Below are 24,331 nucleotides of genomic sequence, written 5' to 3'. Positions count from 1 at the left end.
TTTAAATGTTCTTACTGTGAGAAGAGCTTTAAAACTGCTAATGCTGTGCTGACACACCAACGCAGTCACACTGGGGAGAGGCCGTTCATCTGCTCCGTGTGTGGGAAGGGATTCACTCAGTCATCCCGCCTGCTGACACGCCAGCGAGTTCACAAATGTCTGCCGGGCTTGGATTCTGCTATTAATGCTGCAGTTAATCACATCCAGGCCTCTTTGTGGCAGCTTGCTGTGCACAAATTGGCTGCTGTGTTTCTTACATTACAACAGTGACGAGACTTCAAAAGTACTTCATTTGCTGCAAAGCGCATTGGGACGCATGAGGCCGCAGGTGCTATCTAAATGCAATTCTTTCCTTTCTGGATGTGATTAACAGCAGAATCCAACCCCTGCCGTCCCATGTGAACTCGCTGGTGTGTCAACAGGTGGAGTGACTCATATCCTATACTCAGAACAGGTGAACTGCCTCTCTCCAGTGTGAACTCGCTGGGGAGTCAGCAGATCCCTTGTGCTTTTAACTCTGCTCCCACAATCAGCATGTAAACAGTCTCTCCCCAGTGTGAACTCGCTGGCGTGCCGACAGGGTGGATGAGCGAGTGAACCCCTTCCCACACTCTGAGCAGGAGAAGGACCTCTCCCCAGTGTGACTGTAGTGATGAGCTTCCAACTGGGACGGGGAATTGAATCAGTTCCCACATTTCCACGGTTTCTCCGTGGTGCGGGTGTCATCCATAAGAACATACGAAATAGGAGCCGGAGAAGTCCATATGGCCCCTCGAGCCTGCTCCGCCATTTAATACGACCATGGCTGATCCGATCATGGATTCAGGTCCACTTCCCTGCCCACTCTCCATAACCCTTTATTCCCTTATCGGTTAAGAAACTGTCTATTTCTGTCTTAAATTTATTCAATGTTCCAGCTTCCACAGCTCTCTGAGGCTGCAAATTCCACAGATTCCACAACCCTCAGAGAAGAAATTTCTCCTCATCTCAGTTTTAAATGGGTGGACCCTTATTCTAAGATTATGCCCTCTAGTTCTAGTCTCCTCTATCAGTGGAAACATGCTCTCTGCATCCACCTTGTCAAGCCCCCTGATAGAGAATTCAAGCTCTGCAGCCCGGCTGCAGTTTTGAAAATTCACAGACCCCCAAGTCAAAGCTGCTACGTGCAACTCAGCATGTTGCATTAAATCATCAATCAACTTGACATTTTAGGACCTTTGGGTAGCGAGCCAATTAAAAGGTTAACAGACTATTAATTGAGCCAATAAGGTCAAAGAAGGCGAGTTCTTTTCTGTAAATTGAACCAGGTATAAGTACAGCCATCTAGGCCATGTGGTCTCAGAAGGACAAAGGCCTGGCTTAAAGCCAGAAGCTTGCTGCTGCCAGAATAAAGTTACATTAAAACTACAATCGGAGTTCGTATTTAATTGGAAATTAAGAGATCTAACACCCCCTCATAATCTTAAACGTTTTGATAAGGTCACCTCTCATTCTTCTGAATTCCAATGAGTAGAGGCCCAACCTATTCAACCTTTCCTCATAAGTCAACCCCCTCCATCTCTGGAATCAACCTAGTAAATCTTCTCTGAACTGACTCCAAAGCAAGTATATCCTTTTGTAAATATGGAAACCAAAACTGCACGCAGTATTCTAGGTGTGGCCTCACCCAAACCCTGTACAACTATAGCAAGACTTCCCTGCTTTTATACTCCATCCCCTTTGCAATAAAGGCCAAGATTCCATTGGCCTTCCTGATCACTTGCTGTACCTGCATACTAACCTTTTGTGTTTCATGCACAAGTAACCCCAGGTCCCGCTATACTGCAGCGCTTTCAATCTTCATTTAAATAATAACTTGCTCTTTGATTTTTTTTCTGCCAAAGTGCATGACTTCACACTTTCCAATATTATACTCCATCTGCCAAATGTTTGCCCACTCACTTAGCCTGTCTATGTCCTTTTGCAAATTTTGTGTGTCCTCCTCCCATCTTTGTATCGTCCTTGTGTCTCTCCAGGTTGGACGATCAGTTGAAGCCTCGTCCACACACACAACACGTGTACGGTTTCTCCCCGCTGTGAATGGTGCGATGTTTTGTCAGGCTGTGTAACTGATTAAAGCTCTTTCCACAGGTAGTGCACTAGAATATTCTCACTCGGGTGTGTTTGTGTCTCGGTGCTTTTCCAGTCACACTGATGTTTGAAATCTTTTCTCACAGACAAACATTTCTCCTTCCATGTTCAAAGGCTGATGATATTCAGGTCCGAATGAATCGAGTGACTGTCAGATCTTGATGTGATGTTTGGTTTGAGTTTCCCGTCGGAAAATCCTATGCTTCTAACACCCAGTAAAAGGAGTTAACAAAACCCATCACTATAAGTACAGGATAGAAATTGAGAACCAACAATTTTAGTTTTTATGGACTATTATCTCCTATACTTCTCTGAAAGTTGTAACTCCCCATCCCACACACTCTCCCTTCTCCCTGCAGTGAAATCAAAAGCCATCGCAGCATCTCCCAACGGATTTTCCTCCTCTCCCAGTTTTCTTCCCTTACTCTGGCTGGGTTCAATTCTACTCACTGGTTCCCCTCTCTCTCCTCCCCTGAAGGTGCTGACTCTGTCTGGGTTCAGTTCTACACTCACTGGTTCCCCTCCCCTGAAGGTGCTGACTCTGGCTGGGTTCAGTTCTACACTCACTGGTTCCCCTCCCTCTCCTCCCCTGACAGTGCTGACTCTGGCTGGGTTCAGTTCTACACTCATTGGTTTTTCTCCCCTGAAGGTGCTGACTCTGGCTGGGTTCAGTTCTGCACTCACTAGTTCCCCTCCCTCTCCTCCCCTGAAGGTGCTGACTATGGCTCTATTCCTCTTCCCAATACTCTGTCCTTCACTATAAGCTTTCCCTCTATAATTTTGTTGAGGGGCTCTCCACAACTCGTCAATAATTTGCCTTTATTTACAAACTTTCCCTGACTCACTTCCTGTCCTCGAGTTTGCCATGGGGCCGCTTTGTTACGTTTCGGACTGGAACAAAACAGGAGAAACTACGAACCGGTGGGTGAGGGATGGATAATGTTAGATAGAGTAAAGCTCCCTCTATACAGCCTCATCAAACACTCCCAGAGCAGGTACAGCACGCGTTAAATACAGAGTAAAGCTCCCTCTACACTGCCCCATCAAACACTCCCAGGGCAGGTACAGCACAGATTAGAAACTGAGTAAAGATTCCTCTCTGCATGATGAGGAGGCTGTGATTCTGTAATTATTTACACAAGCGATCTCCATTACCCACATTCCCAACTATTCTCCAGAATGTTCACAGGGCAAAACCTTGCAAGAGACGTTGCTGCATTTACACTAATCTCCTGTCTGATATAAACCAACCCACAGTCACTGACACCAATCTCCTCCTGTCTGATATAAACCAACCCACAGTCACTGACACCAATCTCCTCCTGTCTGATATAAACCCACCCCACAGTCACTGACACCAATCTCCTCCTGTCTGATATAAACCCACCCCACAGTGACTGACACCAATCCCCTCCTGTATGATATAAACTAACCATAATCATCATAGGCAGTCCCTTGGAGTCGAGGATGACTTGCTTCCACATTAAAATGAGCTCTCAGCTGTCTGTTAAGTCCAATGCGGGAGCCACAGTCTCTGTTTCAGGTTGGACAGCTGGTAGTTGAAAGTACGTTTGTTGAAGTGCCGGTTTGTTGAAGTGCCGGTTTGTTGAAGTGCCGGTTTGTTGAAGTTTGCTCCATCCGCCGTTTGCGCTTGGTCGCCACTTGCTCCAGGTGAAGAGACTCGAAGTGTTCGACGCCCTCACGGATTATTCTCTTCCACTTTCAGCGATCTTGCGCCAGTGATTTCCAGGTGTCGGTGGGGATGTTGAACTTCTTCAAGGAGGCCTTGAGGGTGTCCTTGAAGCATTTCCTCTGCCCCCTGGGGCTCGCTTTCCGTGTCGAAGCTCCGAGTAGAGCGCTTGCTTTGGGAATCTCGTTTCGGGAATATGGACAATGTGGCCCGTCCATCGCAGTGGTGATGGTACTTCTTCAGTGCTTTGGTGTGTCTGCTGTATGTAGTCCATGTCTGAGAAGCATGTATGTATCACTACTGCTCTGTAGACCATGAGATTTGTGCCGGTTTTGACATTCCGGTCTTCAAACACTCTATTCCTTAGGCGACCAAAGGCTGCGCTGGCAAACTGATGGCAGTGTTGGATCTCATCATCAATATCTGCTTTTGCTGACAGTTGGCTCCGGAGGTGTGAAAAATGGTCCACATTGTCCAAGGCCTCATCATGGATTTTTATAATCGGGGGTGGGGTGGTGTGGGGAATAGTGCTGTATGGCGGGGGCAGGTTGATACAGCACCTTTGTTTTATGGATGTTTACTGTAAGGCCTATGCTCTCAGACGCTACGGTGAAAGTGTTGATGATGGTTTGAAGTTCGTCCTCCGAGTGAGCGCAGACGCAAGCGTCATCTGCATATTGTAATTCGAGGACAGAGGATGGCATGACCTTGGATCTGGTCTGAAGGCGATGGAGGTTGAACAGTTTCCTGTTTGTTCTATAGATTATCTCCACTCCAGCGGGAAGCTTACTGATAGTGAGAAGTGGTATTGCAGCAAGGAAGATAGAGAAGAGCCTCAATGCTATGACACAGCCTTGTTTCACCCCGCTTCGTACATGAATTGGGTCTGTGGTGGATCCATTGGTCAGGATCACGGCTTGCATGTTATCATAAAGCATGCGGAGGATGGTGACAAATTTTTGAGGACAGCCGAATTTGTAGAGTACACTCGATAATCCCTCACGGTTGACCGTGTCAAAGTCCTTGGTCAGGCCAAAGAAGGTTGAACCAACCCCACAGTCTGCCACCAATCTCCTGCCATGTGATATAAACCAACCTTTGTCACTGACACCAAGTGGACTGGGAAAATATGTTAAAGGGTAAGACTGTAGAAACGCAGTGGCAAACATTTAAGGAGGTATTTCATAAACTCTCAGCAAAGATTTATTCAAGTGAGAAATAAAGTTGCTAAGAGAAGGATGAACCATCCCTGGATAACTAAGGAAGTAAATGACGGTATCAAATTGAAAAAAAAGGCATATAATGTTGCGAAGGACAATGGAAGGCCAGTGGATTGGGAAATTTTGAGAAGCCAGTAAAGGACGACTAAAAATATGATAAAGACAGAAGATAGCAGATGAGAGCAAACTAGCAAGAAATATAAAAACAGACAGTAAGAGCTTCTACAGATATATAAAAAGGAAACGAGTAGCTAAAGTAAACGTTGGTCCCTTAGAGAATGAGACTGGAGAATTAATAATGGGAAACATGGAAATGGCAGAGACTTTGAACAAATATTTTGTATCAGTCTTTACGGTAGAGGACACTAAAAACATCCCAACAGTTGATAACCAAGGTGCTATTGCGGTGGCGGGGAGGGGAATAACTTAAAACAGTCACTATCACTAGAGATAAGGAACTAAGCAAACTAGTGGGACTAAAGGTGGACAAGTCCCCTGGACCTGATGACATGCATCCAAAAGTCTTCAAAGAAGTGGCTGCAGAGATAGTGGCTGCATTGGTTGTAATTACCAAAATTCCCTGAATTCTGGAGAGGTTAAAGCGGACTGGAAAACTGAAAATGTAACACCCTTATCCAAGAAAGGAGGGATTAAGAAAGCAGGAAATTATAGACCAGTTAGCCTACCATCTGTCATTGGGAAATACTGGAGTCAATCATTAAGGAAGCAGTAGCAGGACATTTAGAAAATCATATTGCAGTCACAGAGTCAGCATGGTTTTATGAAAGGGAAATGATGTTTGACAAATTTGCTGGAGTTGTTTGGGGATGAAACGAGCAGAGTAGATAAAGGGAAACCAATTGATGGCATATATTTGCATTTCCAGAAAGCATTCGCTAAGATGCCACACAAAAGGTTACTGCACAAGGTAAGAGCTCATGGGGCTGGGGGTAATATATCAGAATGGATAGAGGATTGGCTCACTGACAGAAAGCAGAGCGTCGAGATAAATGGGTCATTCTCAGGTTGGCAAACTGTAATTAGTGGGGTGCCGCAGGGATCAGTGCTGGGGCCTCAACTATTTCCAATCTATATTAATGACTTGGATGAAGGGACCGAGTGTAATGCAGCCAAATTTGCTGATGATACAAAGATCGGTGGGAAAGCAAGTTGTGAGGAGGGCGCAAAGAATCTACAAAGGGATATAGATAGGCTCAATGAGTGGGCAAAAATCTGGCAGATGGACTATAATTAGGTAAAATGACAGGTTATCTCCTTTGATAGGAAAAATAAAAAAGCAAATTAGTATTTAAATAGGACGATTACAAAATGCTGCAGTACAGAGGGGTGTGGGGGTTATTGTACATGAAACTCAAAAGGTTAGCATGCAGGTACAGCAAGTAATTAGGAAGGCAAATGGAATGCTGGCCTTTATTGCAAGGGAGATGGAGTATAAAAGTAGGGAAGTCCTGCTACAACTGTACAGGACGTTGGTAAGACCACACCTGGAGTACTGCGCACAGTTTTGGTCTGAACTTGTTTCCATTCCTGTGCCGAGGGGATTGCTACACCAGACAGGGGGGGGCAACATTTAGGGACACGGATTCCCCACCAATTCCCATTCCCCTTCTTTCTATAATGGAGGGGCCACTGTGTGTAATGTGCAAGTCAGTAAGAATTGTCAGCAAGCTCTTTCTAATTGGAGATTTTATTCAGTGGAAACTTTCACACTATTGTAGATTTTGAACCAAAGATCAATTTAGCGCTGTAATAGAAGTTAAAAATTTATTGCAAACTAACTTTCTGTTGAGAGTCGCTAAATTAAGGGGAAAGATAACACACAGCGTTTCTTAAATGGACACTGCAGCCCCGAGAACACAATCAGCATTATATCCAGAATATTAAAGTCCAGCCCAGTTATAGGGTTATTAACATCAATAGAAACAAACCCCAACTGTCATAATGAACATGGTTCAGTCGTGATGTGATTAACAGCAGCAATAACAGCAGATTCCAAGCCCTGCAGTCACTTGTGAACTCATTGGTGTGACAGCAAGTTGTATGACCGAGTGAATCGCTTCCCACATTCTGAGCAGGTGAACGGCCTCTCCCCAGTGTGAACTTGCTGGTGAGTTACAAGGTGCGATGATGTAATGAATCCCTTCCCACATTCAGAGCAGATGAATGGCCTCTCCCCGGAGTGTTCCCGCTGATGAGTTACAAGTTGGGATGACCCAGTGAATCCTTTCCCACACACTGGGCAGGTGAACAGCCTCTCCCAGTGTGATTGCGTCAATGAATTTCCAGCGCAGATGGTGATCTGAATACCTTCCCACAGTCCCCACATTTCCACGGTTTCTCCATGGTGCGGGTGTGCTTGTGACTCTCCAGGTTGGACGATCAGTTGAAGCCTCCCCCACACACACAACACGTTTACAGTTTCTCCGCGCTTTGAATGGTGCGATGTTTTTTCAGGCTGTGTGATTGGTTCGAGCTCTTTCCACAGTCAGTGCACTGGAACACTCTCACTCGGGTGTGTGGTGCTTTTCCAGCCTCACTGATATTTGAAATCTGTTCCCACAGACAAACATTTCTCCTTCCACTTTCAAAGGCCGATGATATTCAGGTCCTGATGAATCGATTGTCTCCGTCAGATCTTGACACGATATTTGGTTTGTGTTTCCTGACTGAAAATCTCCCCTTCTAATACGCTGTAAAAGGAGATAACAAAACTCATCACTAAGTAAGACAGAAATTCAGAATAGACACATGTAGTTTTCATGGAACATTCTTTCCTCTCTCGTTCTTACAAAGCTGTAAATCCCTGTCCCACACATTGTCCCTCCTGCTGTGCTGAAATTCAAACCCATCGCATATCTCGAGACTGTTTGTTTTTCCTCTATTCCCAGTTTTCACCACCAATTCTGGCTGGGTTCAGTTCTACACTCACTGGTTCCCCTCCCCTGAAGGTGCTGACTCTGGCTGGGTTCAGTTCCACACTCACTGGTTCCCCTCCCTCTCCTCCCCTGAATGTGCTGACTCTGGCTGGGTTCAGTTCTACACTCACTGGTTCCCCTCTCTTCCCCGGAAGATGCTGACTCAAACTGGTTTCTCTTCTACCGACATTGGTTCCCCTCTCCTCCCCTGAAGACACTGACTCTGGCTGGGTTCAGTTTCTACACTTACTGGTTCCCCCCTCCTCCCCTGAAGATGCATACTCAGGCTGGTTTCTCTGCTACAGACATTGGTTCCCCTCTCCTCATCTGAAGGTGCTGTTTCTGACTGGCTACAGTTGTACACTCAATGGTTCTCTCTCCTCCCTCCAGTTGCTGACTCTAGCTGGGTTCAGTTCTACACCCATTAGTTCCCCTCCGTCTCCCTCCCCTGATGGTGCTGACTCTGGCTGTGTTCAGTTCTACACTCACTGGTTCCCCTCCGTCTCCCTACCCTGAAGGTGCTGGGTCTAGTTCTACACTCTCTGGTTCCCATCCCTCTCCTCCCCTTCAGGTGCTGACTCTGGCTGGGTCTAGTTCTACACTCACTGATTCTCCTCCCCTGAAGGTACTGACTCTGGCTGGTTTCCCTTCTGCAGAAACTGACATCGCTCTTTATTCCTGCACCAAGATGGCCATGCGTGCGCTGTGCAACTCACTGAATGAAGATGGCGGAGTGCTGAACCTACCCTTCTGCACTAAGATGGCCACCGTTAGCCTGGGCCTGTGACCGGTGGAAAGCCCCGAAGCTGCAACCGCTGATATTCCAGTTATTATTCTGGACTTGCGGCGTGCACCAGTTGTTTATGAAGGCTTCCCTCTGCCCCATTACTCCCCTCTGCCCTGCTGAAAATGACACCTCTGAGCAGCCTGTGCGAACCGTGTCTCCCCCGCCATTACACGCACCGCGCAGGCTCCAAACACAGCCAGCACCCGCGTCTGCGCACTGAGCTCCTGTAGTCTGGATGCGGCACATTCTCCCCCGCGGGGCATGCTGGGTACATAAGACCATGAGAAATAGGAGCAGGAGTGGGCCACCCAGCCCCCCGAGCCTGCTCCCCATTCAATAAGATCATGGCTGGTCTGATCATAGACTCAGCTCCACTTCCCTGCGCACTCCCCAGAACCCTTTACTCCCTAATCACTTAAAAATCTGTCTATCTCCTTAAATATATTCAATGACCCAACCTCCATGGCTCTCTGGGGCAGAGAATTCCACAGATTTACAATCCTCTGAGAAGAAATTCCTCCTCATCTCAGTTTTAAATGGGCTGAGGAGAAAGGCTGCATTTATAAATAGAACAGGATTTACTGTGATTGCATTGAGCACGGAACCATGTTCATTCTGGCAGTTATTGTTTGTTTCTGCCAATGTTAATAACCCCTATACCTGAGCTGGAGATTAATATTGTGTATAAATGTTGCATAAATTATCTTTGTTTCAAACAGTGTCGAATATTTGATTCCTCCATGATCAGTGGAGACTAATTGATGTTCTGTTACCAACTTCCATTTTCTTAATCTAACTTATATCACTTCTCACCTAGTTCGCCTTCTATCATTCAAACCCCAAACTTGTTCCGTTTGAGTACTAGAGTTGTGGTTGTAGTAGACTTAACTGCAGTGTCTCACTTTAAACTCAGCTGAAATCCTTTGAACCATCCCTTTTATTGAACTGTCTTGCATAAGATTTGAAATCCGTTACTTTCTATCAGTTAACCCGGTTTTGGAACAGATTGAATTTAACAAACTCATCCACACTTTTTGCACGTGATAGCCTGTGAAATATTCTGATATTTGTAATTGTCATTGCCACAATCTCTGTTCCCTAGCCACTGACACCATCCCTCTCCCCAACTCCTGTCTGATGCTAAACCAGACTGTTCGCAACCTTGGTGTCATACTTGACCCTGAAATAAGTTTTTGACCACACATTCCACACTGAGACAAGGCCTAGTTTTACACTAAAAACAAGTCTTTAATAATTGAAACAGTTTTTTTGCAATAATAACTGAAAGAGGTGATAGTGTCACACTATCAGAAGCCGGGTTTACTTTAACAATACTAGAAGGAAACTATATTGAATACAACAGAGACAAGATCTATAGTTATAATAATAGAGACGTGTACTGGAACTGGAATAACAAGGGCAGGTTATTTTCAAATCCTAGCAGAGGTCGGGTCTAGTGTAACAATTCCAGAGACACGGTCCCATACAATAAGAGTGGAGACAGGGTCCAGAGTAATAACAGCAAATGCATGGCCCACTGAGAGTAACAAAGACAGTGTTTGATCCAATAAGAGGCAGACTCTAATGTTATACTGAACACAGTTCTGGATCTAGTGTGATGATCACACAGCCAGTATCTAGTGCACTCAAACAAAGATTGGGTCTCATCTAATAGTGTGTGCAAGTCAGGGCCTATTGCTAAAATCTCTTTCATCCATCACCCCTGTGCTCACTGACCTACATTGGCTCCCAGTTAAGCAACGCCTCGATTTTAAAATTCTCATCCTTGGTTTCAAAACTCTCCATGGCCTCGCCCCTCCCTATCTCTGTAATCTCCTCCAGCCTCACAACCCTCCGAGATCCCTGTGCTCCTCCAAATCTGTCCTCTTGGTCAGCCCCGATTTTAATCGCTCCACCATTGGCGGCCGTGCCTTCAGCTGCCGAGGCTCTAAGTTCTGGAATTCCCCCTAAACCTCCACCTCCTCTTTCAAGGTTCTTCTTTAAAAACTACCTCTTCAATTAACCTTTTGGGAATCTGTCCTAATATCTTTCTCTGTGGCTCTGAGTCAAAAATGTTTTCTTATTGATATCAATCTTGTTAAGCGCCGTGAGAAGTTTCACTGAGTTAAAGGCACTATATTAATGTAAGTTCTGGGTGTTTTGTTGTTGTAGTAAATGCTTTGCCGAATGTCTAATAACAGAGTTAGGGCCCACTGCAGTATGAATGGGTGGGGTTAGTGTAATAACACAGGCACGGTCTAGTGTAATGGGAACAGGGAACAGACCATGTCAGTCTTGGCTCAGTGGTAGCACTCTCGCCCTGAGTCAGGGGATCGAGGGTTTAATTCCCAATCCAGACGAGCACATAATCTAGGCCGAGACTCCAGGTGCCAGTACAGAGGGACCGCTGCACTGTCAGAGGTGCTGTCTTTCAGAGGAGTCATTGAACCGATGCCCCGTCTAGTCCCTAAGTTGGATGTAAAAGATCCCACGGCCAAAATTCTGAGGAACAACAGATGCACAATGTGTATCCCTCAACTAACATCACTGAGAACGGATTATCTTGTCATCATTACATTGCTGTTCGTGGGATCTTGCTATGCACACATTGGCTGCTGCATTTCCTCCATTACAACTCCTCTCCATTCACCTTCACCCCAACTCTCCAACCCCCCTACTCCCTAACCCCTCCTCATCTTCCATTCACTTCAATTGAAAAGAGATAGACAGGTTGTATCAGTGAGGATTTGAAATATATTTACAACAGATTCTAGATGTTCTTTGAGTCCCGATCTTTCTCTATCACTCGAGGAGTTAGATAACAGACTTCCTCCTGTGAATATAGAGCTGGTTTATTGGGCTGTGATGTGTTTACTTGTTCAGCTTGTTGACTCTAAACCGTTGCCAATTATTTGATGTGATCAGTTTACTTGTAAGTATTTTTTGTAAATACACTTGGAGTGGATTCAAATTTAAATTGAACCCAGGTTTGCAGGCATGATGCTCCATTCACACATCGAAGGTGAGAGAGATGCTGTGGGGCAAACACTAAGTCCAGTAACTGAAAGTGATTAACAGACTGGGTTTTGTGTTTAGTGATCCCGGGCATGTTATCGATACCTTCCCTGGATATCAAGGCTAGGAGAGGCACTCTGGGAGATATGGGGAGCTGGGACTTATCCCTGAGAGTAACCAAAGGTCTGAGAACTGAAATAATCTAGAGTCAGAAAGGAGAAAAGGCTCAAAAATGGTAGTATAGTATTAGGCCGTGCCTCCTATCGAGGATGAGCCGCTTCCACACCAAAAATACATGAGTACACAGGTGTTTCAATGAGGGACCTGACATTCGAGGTCCCGAAATACATACTGAAGAGTGGAAGATGTCTGTGCATGGATTCTTTTAACGTGGGGTGGCCGTTGCACACCAGCCACTACACGGGCTTTACAGAGCTCGGTCTTGATCCAGTGGCAAGGGTTAACCAAGACGACTGGAGACCAAGCTCTGCTGCACAGACGCTCCTACTATCCACAGAACGCAGTGTGGGCTGGCCAGTGCTGCCCCATGGCCCTCGCCTCTCCTGGGCCCCGATCTCTCACTGCTCCTCCGCCCCGATCAATCAGAAACAGGACATCAATTAGTCTCTTATCTTGGAGACATCAAATATCGACACACTGTTATTTGAAATATCAAAATACTAAACTCTAGCCTAGTTGAAGGGTTATTATCAGCAGAAACAAACGGCAACTAACAGAATGAACACAATTCATTAGGATGTGAATAACTGCCAAATCCAACCCCTGCAGTCACTTGTGAACTCGCTGGTGTCTCAGCAGGTTGGATGACCGAGTGAATCGCTTCCCACACATGGAGCAGGTGAACGGCCTCTCCCCAGTGTGAACTCGCTGGTGTCTCAGCAGGGTGGGTGACCGAGTGAATCCCTTCCCACATTCCGAGCAGGTGAACGGTCTCTCCCCGGTGTGAGCTCGCTGGTGTGTCAGCAGGTGGGATGAGGTAGTGAATCGCTTCCCACACTCAGAGCAGGTGAACGGTCTCTCCCCAGTGTGAACTCGCTGGTGTCTCAGCAGGTTGGATTGCTCAGTGAATCGCTTCCCACACTGAGAGCAGGTGAACGGTCTCTCCCCAGTGTGAACTCGCTGGTGTACCAGCAGGTTGGGTGACCGAGCAAATCCTTCCCCACACACAGAGCAGGTGAATGGTCTCTCCCCAGTGTGAACTCGCTGGTGTGTCAGCAGGGCGGATGACCGAGTGAATCCCTTCCCACACACAGAGCAGGTGAACGGCCTCTCCCCGGTGTGAGTGCGTTGGTGTGTCAGCAGTTGGGATGACTGAGTGAATCTCTTCCCACACTCGGAGCAGGTGAACGGCCTCTCCCCAGTGTGAACTCGCTGGTGTACCAGCAGGTTGGATGACTGAGTGAATCCCTTCCCACACATCGGGCAGGTGAACGGCCTCTCCCCAGTGTGACTGCGTCGATGAGTTTCCAGATCAGATGGGGACTTGAATCCCTTCCCACAGTCCCCACATTTCCATGGATTCTCCGTGGTGCGGGTGTCCTTGTGTCTCTCCAGGTTGGACGATCAGTTGAAGCCTCGTCCACACACACAACACGTGTACGGTTTCTCCCCGCTGTGAATGGTGTAATGTTTTTTCAGGCTGTGTAACCGGTTAAAGCTCTTTCCACAGGCTGTGCACTGGAACACTCTCACTCGGGTGTGTGTGTGTGTGTCTCGGTGGTTTTCCAGTCACACTAATGTTTGAAATCTTGTCCCACAGACAGAACAGACAAACATTTCTCCTTCCACATTCAAAGGCCGCAGATATTCAGGTCCTGATGAATGGAGTGACTCTGTCAGATCTTGATGTGATGTTTGGTTCACGTTTCCCGCCTGCAAATCCTGCCCTTCTAATACCCTGTAAAAGGAGTTTACAAAGGTCAGCACAGGATAGAAATTGAGGACAGACAATCCTAGTTTCAATGGAATATACTTTCCCCTCTCGTTCCCCAAAGCTGTAAAACCCCATCCCACTCACTCTCCCTCCTCCCTGTGCTGAAATCCAAACCCATCACGCCATCTCCATCATTTCATTCCTCCATCCCCAGTGTTCTCCCTCCCTTTGCTCTGGTTGGGTTCAGTTCTACACCCCCTGTGTGCAGAGTGAGAATAAAATCAATCAGGCAATGATTTTCTCTCCTGGTCACTGGGACCCTGAAACCCCGCCCACTCTCTGCTCCTGTACAAAGATGGCCACGTATGCGCTGTAGCCTGGATCTGTCCCTGGGGAGAAAGCCACTAGCAAGATGGCCACGCTGGCGCCCTGATCCCTCCCTGTCCAAGATGGCGGCCAGTTACCCCGAGCGACGGGGCCTATCACCACGGTGCAAACACGGGACCAGCGGGCTCTTATTCGGGGCCCGAGGCCTTCACCGAATGATTATCAAGCTGCTCAGCTCACCCAAGGCGCCCAATTCCTCCCCTGCACCCACAAGCTCCTACCGCCTCACGGAACGTCTCTTCCGCCCGAGACCATCTCCACCATTGGCACTGCACATGCTCAGAGCACAGCTCGGCCCTCGCCTGAGCATTGGGCTCCTGTTGTCATTGATAGAGCACTTTCTGCTATGCGGGGGACTCTAGGTAAAGATTCCGCCATTGAAAGCTCCAATTAGTGAGCCAGTCTGGGGAGGGCCAGTCAGCCCAAGCATTAAACCACCTCATGGGCAAGGGTCACATAGTTCTGAGCATTAATCCACCCCAGGGCCCCGTAGGCCCGAGTATTAAACCACCCCTGCCGTACAGATATAGAATTTACATAGAAGCAGGCCATTCGGCCCAACTGGTCCGTGCCAGTGTTTAGACTCCATACGAATCTCTTCTCACTCTAATGATCTCATTCCATCCTGACCCCATACCCCTCTATTCCCTTCTTCCTCATGGATGCATAAAGCCTACCCTTAAATGTTTTCTGCTTCAACCACTCCTTGTGGCAGCAAGTTCCACATTCTCACCACCCTCTGAGTAAATAAATTTCTCCGAATTCTTTGTGACTATCTTATGTTCCTACCTCCTTGTTCTGACTCAGCCGTAAATGGAAACAGTTTCTCCACATCTACCCTATCAAACCCCTTTATATCTTTCTGGTCTTTTCTTAATCTCCCCTTTTCCAGAGAAAAGAGCCCAATCCCCAGCCCACTCAATCTTGCCTGAGAGTTGCATCCTCTCAATTCTGGTAACATTCTTGTAAATCTTTTCAGCAGTTTCTCCAGTTCATCAATATCCTTTTGTAATGTGGAGCCCAGAATTGCCCACAGTGCTCCAACTGTGTCTAATCAAGGTCAAATATAGATTAAATGTTACCTCTCTGCTTTTGTATTCTGTTCTAGAAATGAGCCCCAGTATTTTCTTTGCACAGTTTATGGCCTGTCCAAATTGTGTTGCTATTTTTGTGTGTCTGTTTTCCAGGTCTATTTGAACCTCTAGTCCATTTAATGTCTTCCCTTCTAAGGAATAAGTGGTCTCCTTATTCCTTCTACCAAAATGAACCAGCTCACATTTCACAATAATGAATTTCATTCCCCATTTCTCTGCCTGTTTATGTCTTCCTGTATTTTGGTGCACCTACCCCACACTATTAGTTATACCATCCAATTTGGTGTCATCTTCAAATTAAGAACATAAGAACATAAGAATTAGGAACAGGAGTAGGCCATCTAGCTCCTCGAGCCTGCTCTGCCATTCAACAAGATCATGGCTGATCTGGCCGTGGACTCAGCTCCACTTACCTGCCCGCTCCCCGTAACCCTTAATTCCCTTATTGGTTAAAAATCTATCTATCTGTGACTTGAATACATTCAATGAGCTAGCCTCAACCGCTTCCTTGGGCAGAGAATTCCACAGATTCACAAACCTCTGGGAGAAGAAATTCCTTCTCAACTCGGTTTTAAATTGGCCTCCCCCGTATTTTGAGGCTGTGCCCCCTAGTTCTAGTCTCCCCGACCAGTGGAAACAACCTCTCTGCCTCTATCTTGTCTATCCCTTTCATTATTTTAAATGTTTCTATAAGATCACCCCTCATCCTTCTGAACGCCAACGAGAAAAGACCCAGTCTACTCAATCTATCATCATAAGGTAACCCCCTCATCTCCGGAATCACCATACTCCAAGTTCTGAGTCTAAATCATGGTAAACAGCACTGGTCCCAGCAGTACAGATCCCTGTGGGACACCACTTCTCACGTTCCAACAGTCCGAGAAATGTCCTTAAACTTCTACACTCTGATTTCTGTTTTGTAGCAATCTTTCCATCCATTCTGCTACCTGAATATATACTATACATACTATCGGACTGCTTTGACCAACATCCAGCATTGGATGGGTAGAAATTTCCTACAATTAAATATCGGACAGACTGAAGCCATTGTCTTTGGTTCATGCCACAACCTCCGGTCCCTTTCCACTGATTCGATCTCTCTCTCGCTGGCAACTGTCTGAGACTGACCCTGACCAAGTCTGTTCGCAACCTTGATGTGATATTTGATCACAAATTGTGCTTTCCGTCTCGTATCCGTTCTACCACAGTGTATTACTTCAGACTTTTCTGCGTCAGATTTCATCTGCCTCGTGTCCGCCCATTTCACCAGCCTAGGTCTTCCCACTGCACTTCCGAGTTTTGTGTCACCTGCAAATTTTGAAATTGTGCCCTGCACACCCACGTCCAAGTCATTAACGTACATCAGGAAAATATATTCTTGATATATATTAATGGTTTTGCATAGCTAATCTAAACCTTATGATACCATGATCACTGTTCCTTAACTGTTCACCTACTGACACTTGCTCCACTTGACCGACCTCATTCCCCAGAACCAGATCCAGCAATGCCTCCTCCCTCGTCTGGCCGGAAACATACTGCTCAAGAAAGCTTTCCTGAACGCACTTCAGAAGTTCTTCCCCTTCTCTGTCCTTTACACTATTACGATCCTAGTCTATATTAGGATAGTTGAAATCCCCCATTATTAATCTATAGTTCTTGCACTTCTCTAATTTCTCTGCAAATTTGTTCCTCCATATCTTTCCTACTATTTGGTGGTCTATAGAATACACCTAGTAGTGTAATGGCACCTCTATTAGTTCTTAACTCCAGCCATATAGATTGTATCCTTGACCAGGCAGGTAGTGCAGGAGCTCCCTAAATGCATCTCGCTCTCCAACCAATAATCTGTTGAGTACTGGTGGGGGCGATGGTTCCTCCGGGGAGTACAGCCAGAGCCAAATCCGCAGCACCATGGGTGGCTCAGCTGTGCGGGGGGCGGGGGGCGAGGAATAAGTGTGGGAGCGCAATAGTGGTAGGGAATTCGATAGTATGGGGAACAGACAGGCGTTTCTGTGGCCGCAGATGTGACTCTAGGATGTTATGTTGCCTTTCTGGTGCCTGCGTTAAGGATGTCACTGAGTGGCTGCAGACATTCTGAGGGGTGAAAAGCCAGAGGTCGTGGTCCATACTGGTACCAACGACACAGGTAGAAAGAGTGATGAGGTCCAGCAGGCAGATTTTAAGGAGCTAGGAAAGAGATTAAAAAGCAGGACTTCAAAAGGTAGCAATCTCTGGATTACTCCCAGTGCCACGTATGGGTGAACATAGAAATAGGAGGATCGAGCAGATGAATGCATGGCTGGAGAGATGGTGCACCAGGGAAGGCTTTAGATTCCTGGGGCATTGGGTCTGGCTATATGGGAGGTGGGACCTGTACAAACCAGGCGGGTTGCACCTCAACAGGGCCGGTACCAATATCCTCGTGGGGAGGTTTGCTAGTACTGTTGGGGAGGGTTTAAACTAATTTGGCAGGGGACTGGGCACCAGCATGTAACATTCAAAAGGGGAAATAAAGTGCTCAAAGGATTGGGAGAGGCAGAGAGCACTAAAGTAAGAAATAGTGAGGTATTAAGTGGGGCAAAACTAAGTGAGAATACAGGCAAGTCTAAGATGGGTCTGCAGTGCATGCATGTGAATGCACAAAGCGTAGTAAATTAAGAAATAATAGAGGTGCCATTGCACTACTAGGTGTATTCTGTAGTCCACCAAATAGTGGGAAAGATATGGAGGAGCAAACTTGCAGAGGAATTAGAGAAGTGCAAGAACTATAGAGTACTAATAATGGGGGACTTCTATGATCCTAATATCGACTGGGATCGTAATAATGTAAAGGGCAGAGAAGGGGAAGAATTTCTGAAGTGTGTTAAGGAGAACTTTCTTGATCAGTATGTTTCTGGCCCGGCAAGGGAGGAGACATTGCTGGATCTGGTTCTGGGGAATGAGGTAGGTCAAGTGGAGCAAGTGTCATCAGGTGAACATTTAGGGAACAGCGATCATAAATCTAGGTTGGCACTCCAATGCAGTGCTGAAGGAGTGCAGCACTGCTGGAGGTGCATCTTTCAGATGAGACGTTAAATCGTGGCCTCGTCTGCTCTCTCAGGTGGATGCAAAAGATTCCATGGCACTATTTCGAAGAAGAGCGGGGGAGTTATCCCCGGTGTCCTGGCCAATATTTATCCCTCAATTAACATAACAAAAACACATTATCTGCTCATTATCACATTGCTGTTTGTGGGAGCTTGCTGTGTGCAAATTGGCTGCCGTGTTTCCCACATTACAACAGTGACTATACTTCAAAAATACTTCATTGGCTGTAAAGCGTTTTGAGATGTCCTGGAGGTCATGAAAGGCGCTATATAAATGCAAGTATTTTCTTTCTGTATAGTATCATAAGGTTTCGATTAGCTATGGAAAAGGACAGGGAGCAATCGAGGGTAAAAATGTTTAACTGGGGGGGGGGGGGGGGGGGGAAATGGATCTGGCCCAGGTAAACTGGAATCAAAGATTGGCAGGTAAACCTGTAAAGGAACAATGGTCTGACTTTAAAGAGGAAATAGATTAGGTACAGTTGAGGTACATTCCCACGAGGAGGAAAGATAGGGCAACTAAAGTCAGAGCTCCCTGGATGACGAAACAGATAGAGAATATGATGAAGCAGGAAAAGACGCGTATGACAGGTGTGAGGTTGCTAATATATCTGAGAATCAGACTATATATAGAAAGGATAGCAGGGAAGTGAAAACGTAAATAAGAGGGGCAAAGAAAGGGTAAAAGAATAGAATGGCAGCTAACATAAAAGGTAATCCAAATGTCTTCTACAGGCATATAAATAGTAAAAGGGTGGGGCCAAATAAGGACCAAAAAGGAGACTTATGCATGGAGGCAAAAGGTATGATTCAAGTATTAAACGATTAGTTTGCATCTTCACCAAGGAAGAGGATGCTGCCATAGAAATAGTGAAGCTGATTTTCAGGTCCCAGCTGCTGCACAGGTCGATTTAAAGGATCACCAGCAATGGCGGCTGCAATACCCACAATCCACCGCGCGCCAGAAAGCGCTCAGGCCGCCGCGCTGAGTTGTGGCTTACACCGCGCATGCGCTCCCCTGGCCCCGCCCTCTCCTGCTCCACAGGTGCTCGACCCGAACCCCGCATGCTCAGCGCACACACCGCCCAAGAGCCCGGATCATCGGCGCAAAGTGAGTTTTATGAGGTTTTTATATATAAATAGCGGAGGGAAGCGCGGGTCGGAAGATAAATAAAAAATAAAATACAAACCGCAGCGTCGAGCGCCCCCGGGCACCAAGCAAAGCCGAGTGAGCGGCTGCAACACGGGGTCTCCTGCAGGGAGCCGGACTGGGCCACGTGATCCACACCACGGCGGTGACTGACGTTAGCTCTGACCAATAGGGGGAGCTTGGAGGACTGAGGTGGCGGCAGGTCCTCCAACCAATCGGGGGCCCAGAGGGGCGGGACTTCCGCCAGCTTCGGGCTCAGGCACAGAATCAGAGAATGGTGACATCACAAAGGGAGGCCCCTCGGCCAGTCCAGCCCGTGCTGGCTCCCTGCAACAGCATCTCAGCTCGTCCAATCTTGTGTGAGGCCCCTTGGGGAAGAGTGACCATAATATGGTAGAATTCTTTATTAAGATGCAGAGTGACACAGTTAATTCAGAGACTAGGGTCCTGAACTTAAGGAAAGGTAACTTTGATGGTATGAGACGTGAATTGGCTAGAATAGACTGGCGAGTGATACTTAAAGGGTCGACGGGGGATAGGCAATGGCAAACCTTTAAAGATCACATGGATGAACTTCAACAATTGTACATCCCTGTCTGGAGTAAAAATAAAACGGGGAAGGTGGCTCAACCGTGGCTAACAAGGGAAATTAAGGATAGTATTAAATCCAAGGAAGAGGCATATAAATTGGCCAGAAAAAGCAGCAAACCTGAGGACTGAGAGAAATTTAGACTTCAGTAGAGGAGGACAAAAGGGTTTAATTAGGAGGGGGAAAATAAAGTATGAGAGAAAGCTTGCTGGGAACATAAAAACTGACTGCAAAAGCTTCTATAGATATGTGAAGACAAACACAGATCCCTTACAGTCAGATTCAGGTGAATTTATAATGGGGAACAAATAAATGGCAGACCCATTGAACAAATACTTTGGTTATGTCTTCACGAAGGAAAACAAAAATAACCTTCCGGAAATACTCGGAGACCGAGGGTCGAGCGAGAAGGAAGAATTGAAGGAAATCCTTATTTGGCGGGAAATTGTGTTAGGGAAATTGATGGGATTGAAGGCCGATAAATCCCCGGGGCCTGATAGTCTGCATCCCAGAGTACTTAAGGAAGTGGCCCTAGAAATAGTGGATGCATTGGTGATCATTTTCCAACAGTCTATCGACTCTGGATCAGTTTCTATGGACTGGAGGGTAGCTAATGTAACACCACTTTTTAAGAAAGGAGGGCGAGAGAAAACGGGTGATTATAGACCGGTTAGCCTGACATCAGTAGTGGGGAAAATGTTGGAATCAACTATTAAAGATGAAATATCAGCGCATTTGGAAAGCAGTGACAGGATTGGTCCAAGTCAGCATGGATTTATGAAAGAGAAATCATGCTTGATGAATTTTGAGGATGTAACTGGTAGAGTGGACAAGGGAGAACCAGTGGATGTGGTGTATTTGGACTTTCAAAAGGCTTTTGACAAGGTCCCACACAAGAGATTGGTGTGCAAAATTAAAGCACATGGTATTGGGGGTGATGTACTGACATGGATAGAGAACTGGTTGGCAGACAGGAAGCAGAGAGTCGGGATAAACGGGTCCTTTTCAGAATGGCAGGCAGTGACTAGTGGAGTGCCGCAGAGCTCAGTGCTGGGACCTCAGCTATTTACAATATACATTAATGATTTAGATGAAGGAATTGAGTGTAATATCTCCACGTTTGCAGATGACACTAAACTTGGTGGTGGTGTGAGCTGTGAGGAGGATGCTAAGAGGCTGCAGGGTGACTTGGACAGGTTAGGTGAGTGGGCAAACGCAAATGCAGTATAATGTGGATAAATGTGAGGTTATCCACTTTGATGGCAAAAACACGAAGGCAGAATATTTTCTGAATGGCGGCAGATTACCGAAAGGGGAGGTGCAACGAGACTGGATGTCATGGTACATCAGTCATTGAAAGTTGGCATGCAGGTTCAGCAGGTGGTGAAGAAGGCAAATGGTATATTGACTTTCATAGCTAGGGGACTTTAGTATAGGAGCAGGGAAGTCTTACTGCAGTTGTACACGACCTTGGTGAGGCCTCACCTGGAATATTGTGTTCAGTTTTGGTCTCCTAATCTGAGGAAGGACGTTCTTGCTATTGAAGGAGTGCAGTGAAGGTTCACCAGACTGATTCCTGGGATGGCAGGACTGACATATGAGGAGAGACTGGATCGACTGGGCCTGCATTCACTGGAGTTTCGAAGGATGAGAGGGGACCTCATAGAAACATATAAAATTCTGACGGGACTGGACAGGTTAGATGCAGGAAAAATGTTCCCGATGATGGGGAAGTCCAGAACCAGGGGACATAATCTAAGGATAAGGGGTAAGCCATTTAGGACTGAGATGAGGAGAAACTTCTTCACTCAGAGTTATTAACCTGTGGAATTCCCTACCGTAAGAGAATTGTTGATACCAGTTCATTGGATATATTCAAGAGGGAGTTAAATATGGCCCTTACGGCTAAAGAAATCAAAGGGTATGGAGAGAAAGCAGGAAAGGGGTACTGAGGGAATGATCAGCCATGATCTTATTGAATGGTGGTGCAGGCTCGAAGGGCCGAATGATCTACAGCTGCACCTATTTTCTGTGTTTCTATGTCCCAGTCCCCGCAATTGGCTCTCCTTCACACACTGATCCCACTCTGGTCTGAACGCCGGAATTGAGTCTGCCTCCATCACCCTTTCAGGCCGTGCATTCCAGATCTTAACCGCTCGCTGCGTAAAATACGTTTTTTCTTATGTCGTCTTTGTTTTTTTGCCAATCACCTTAAATGTGTGTCCTCTGGTTCTGGACAATGGGGACAGTTTCTCTCTACTCTGTTCACACCCCTCATGATTTTGAACACCTCTATCAAATCTCTTCTGAAACTTCTCTGCTCCAAGGAGAACAACCCCAGCTTCTCCAGTCTATCCAGGCAACTGAAGTCCCTCATCCCTGGAATCAATCTCGTCAATCTTTTCTGCACCTTCTCCAAGGCCTTCACACCCTTCCTAAAGTGCGGTGTCCAGAATGGGTCACAATACTCCAGTTGAGGCCGAACCAGTGTTTTATACAGGTTTATCATAATTTTCATGCTTTATCTGTATTCATGAAGCCTAGGATCCCATAAGTTTTTTTTAAACTGCTTTCTCAACCTGCCCTGCACATTCAACAATTTCTGCTCATATACCCCCAGGTCTCTCTGTTCATGCACCCCCTTCAAGGTTGTCGCCTTTAGTTTATATTTCCTCTCCACATTTCACCAAAATGTATGACCACACTTCTGTGTTAAATTGCATCTGCCTCATATAAGAACATAAGAATAGAAGAATTAGGAACAGGAGTAGGCCATCTAGCCCCTCGAGCCTGCTCCGCCATTCAATAAGATCATGGCTGATCTGGTCGTGGACTCAGCTCCACTTACCCGCCCGCTCCCCGTAACCCTTAATTCCCTTATTGGTTAAAAATCTATCTATCTTTGACTTGAAAACATTCAATGAGCTAGCCTCAACTGCTTCCTTGGGCAGAGAATTCCACAGATTCACAACCCTCTGGGAGAAGAAATTCTTTCTCAACTCGGTTTTAAATTGGCTCCTCCGTATTTTGAGGCTGTGCCCCCAGTTCTAGTCTCCCCTACCAATGGAAACAACCTCTCTGCCTTTATCTTGTCTATCCCTTTCATAATTTTAAATGCTTCTATAAGATCACCCCTCATCCTTCTGAACTCCAAGGAGTAAAGACCCAGTCTACTCAATCTATCATCATAAGGTAACCCCCTCATTTCTGGAATCAGCCTAGTGAATCGTCCCAGTACCCCTTCCAAAGCTAGTATATCCTTCCTTAAGTAAGGTGACCAAAACTGCACGCTGTACTCCAGGTGCGGCCTTACCAATACCTTATACAGTTGCAGCAGGACCTCCCTGCTTTTGTACTCCATCCCTCTCGCAATGAAGGCCAACATTCCATTTGCCTTCCTGATTACCTGCTGTACCTGCAAACTAACCTTTTAGGATTCATGCACAAGGACCCCAGGTCCCTCTGCACTGCAGCATGTTGTAATTTCTCCCCATTCAAATAATATTCCCTTTTACTGTTTTTTTTTTCCCAAGGTGGATGACCTCACACTTTCCGACATTGTATTCCATCTGCCAAACCTTAGCCCATTCGCTTAACCTATCTAAATCTCTTTGCAGCCTCTCCGAGTCCTCTACACAACCCGCTTTCCCACTAACTTAGTGTCATCTGCAAATTTTGTTGCACTACACTCTGTCCCCTCTTCTAGGTCATCTATGTATATTGTAAACAGTTGTGGTCCCAGCACTGATCCCTGTGGCACACCACTAACCACTGATTTCCAACCGGAAAAGGACCCATTTATCCCGACTCTCTGCTTTCTGTTCGCCAGCCAATTCTCTATCCATGCTAATACATTTCCTCTGACTCCGCGTACCTTTATCTTCTGCAGTAACCTTTTGTGTGGCACCTTATCGAATGCCTTTTGGAAATCTAAATACACCACATCCATCGGTACACCTCTATCCACCATGCTTGCTATATCCTCAAAGAATTCCAGTAAGTTATTTAAACATGATTTCCCTTTCATGAATCCATGCTGCGTCTGCTTGATTGCACTATTCCTGTTTAGATGTCCCACTATTTCTTCCTTAATAGTTTCAAGCATTTTCCCCACTACAGATGTTAAACTAACCGGCCTTTTGCCTGCCCCCTTTTTTAAACAGAGGCGTTACATTAGCTGCTCTCCAATCCGCTGGTACCTCCCCAGAGTCCAGAGAATTTTGGTAGATTATAACGAATGCATCTGCTATAACTTCCGCCATCTCTTTTAATACCCTGGGATGCATTTCATCAGGACCAGGGGACTTGTCTACCTTCAGTCCCATTAGCCTGTCCAGCACTACCCCTCTA

At 46.3% G+C, this 24,331-nt stretch overlaps 2 protein-coding genes across 2 annotated transcripts in view; one reads left to right on the top strand and one right to left on the bottom strand.

The window, feature by feature from the left end:
• The window catches only part of LOC139273799 (zinc finger protein 229-like), a 38,982-nt gene extending 19,486 nt beyond the window's left edge, over positions 1-19,496 (bottom strand). Inside the window, exons 1-2 of the mRNA XM_070890897.1 lie at positions 19,433-19,496; positions 12,580-13,696 (exon numbers count right to left, since the gene is read on the bottom strand). Of these exons, the coding sequence (XP_070746998.1) occupies positions 12,580-13,218 (639 nt within the window). The 5' untranslated portion in view covers positions 13,219-13,696; positions 19,433-19,496. The remainder of the gene's footprint in view (positions 1-12,579; positions 13,697-19,432) is intronic.
• Positions 19,272-24,331, top strand: part of LOC139273798 (zinc finger protein 585A-like) — a 125,462-nt gene continuing 120,402 nt past the window's right edge. Inside the window, exon 1 of the mRNA XM_070890896.1 lies at positions 19,272-19,353. The gene's annotated coding sequence lies outside the window, so the exon portion shown is untranslated. The remainder of the gene's footprint in view (positions 19,354-24,331) is intronic.

This window comes from Pristiophorus japonicus, chromosome 9, assembly GCF_044704955.1.
Source record: "Pristiophorus japonicus isolate sPriJap1 chromosome 9, sPriJap1.hap1, whole genome shotgun sequence".
Taxonomy (NCBI): domain Eukaryota; kingdom Metazoa; phylum Chordata; class Chondrichthyes; family Pristiophoridae; genus Pristiophorus; species Pristiophorus japonicus.
Note: the sequence above shows the minus strand (reverse complement) of the source record. Positions and strands in the feature narration are given on the sequence as shown.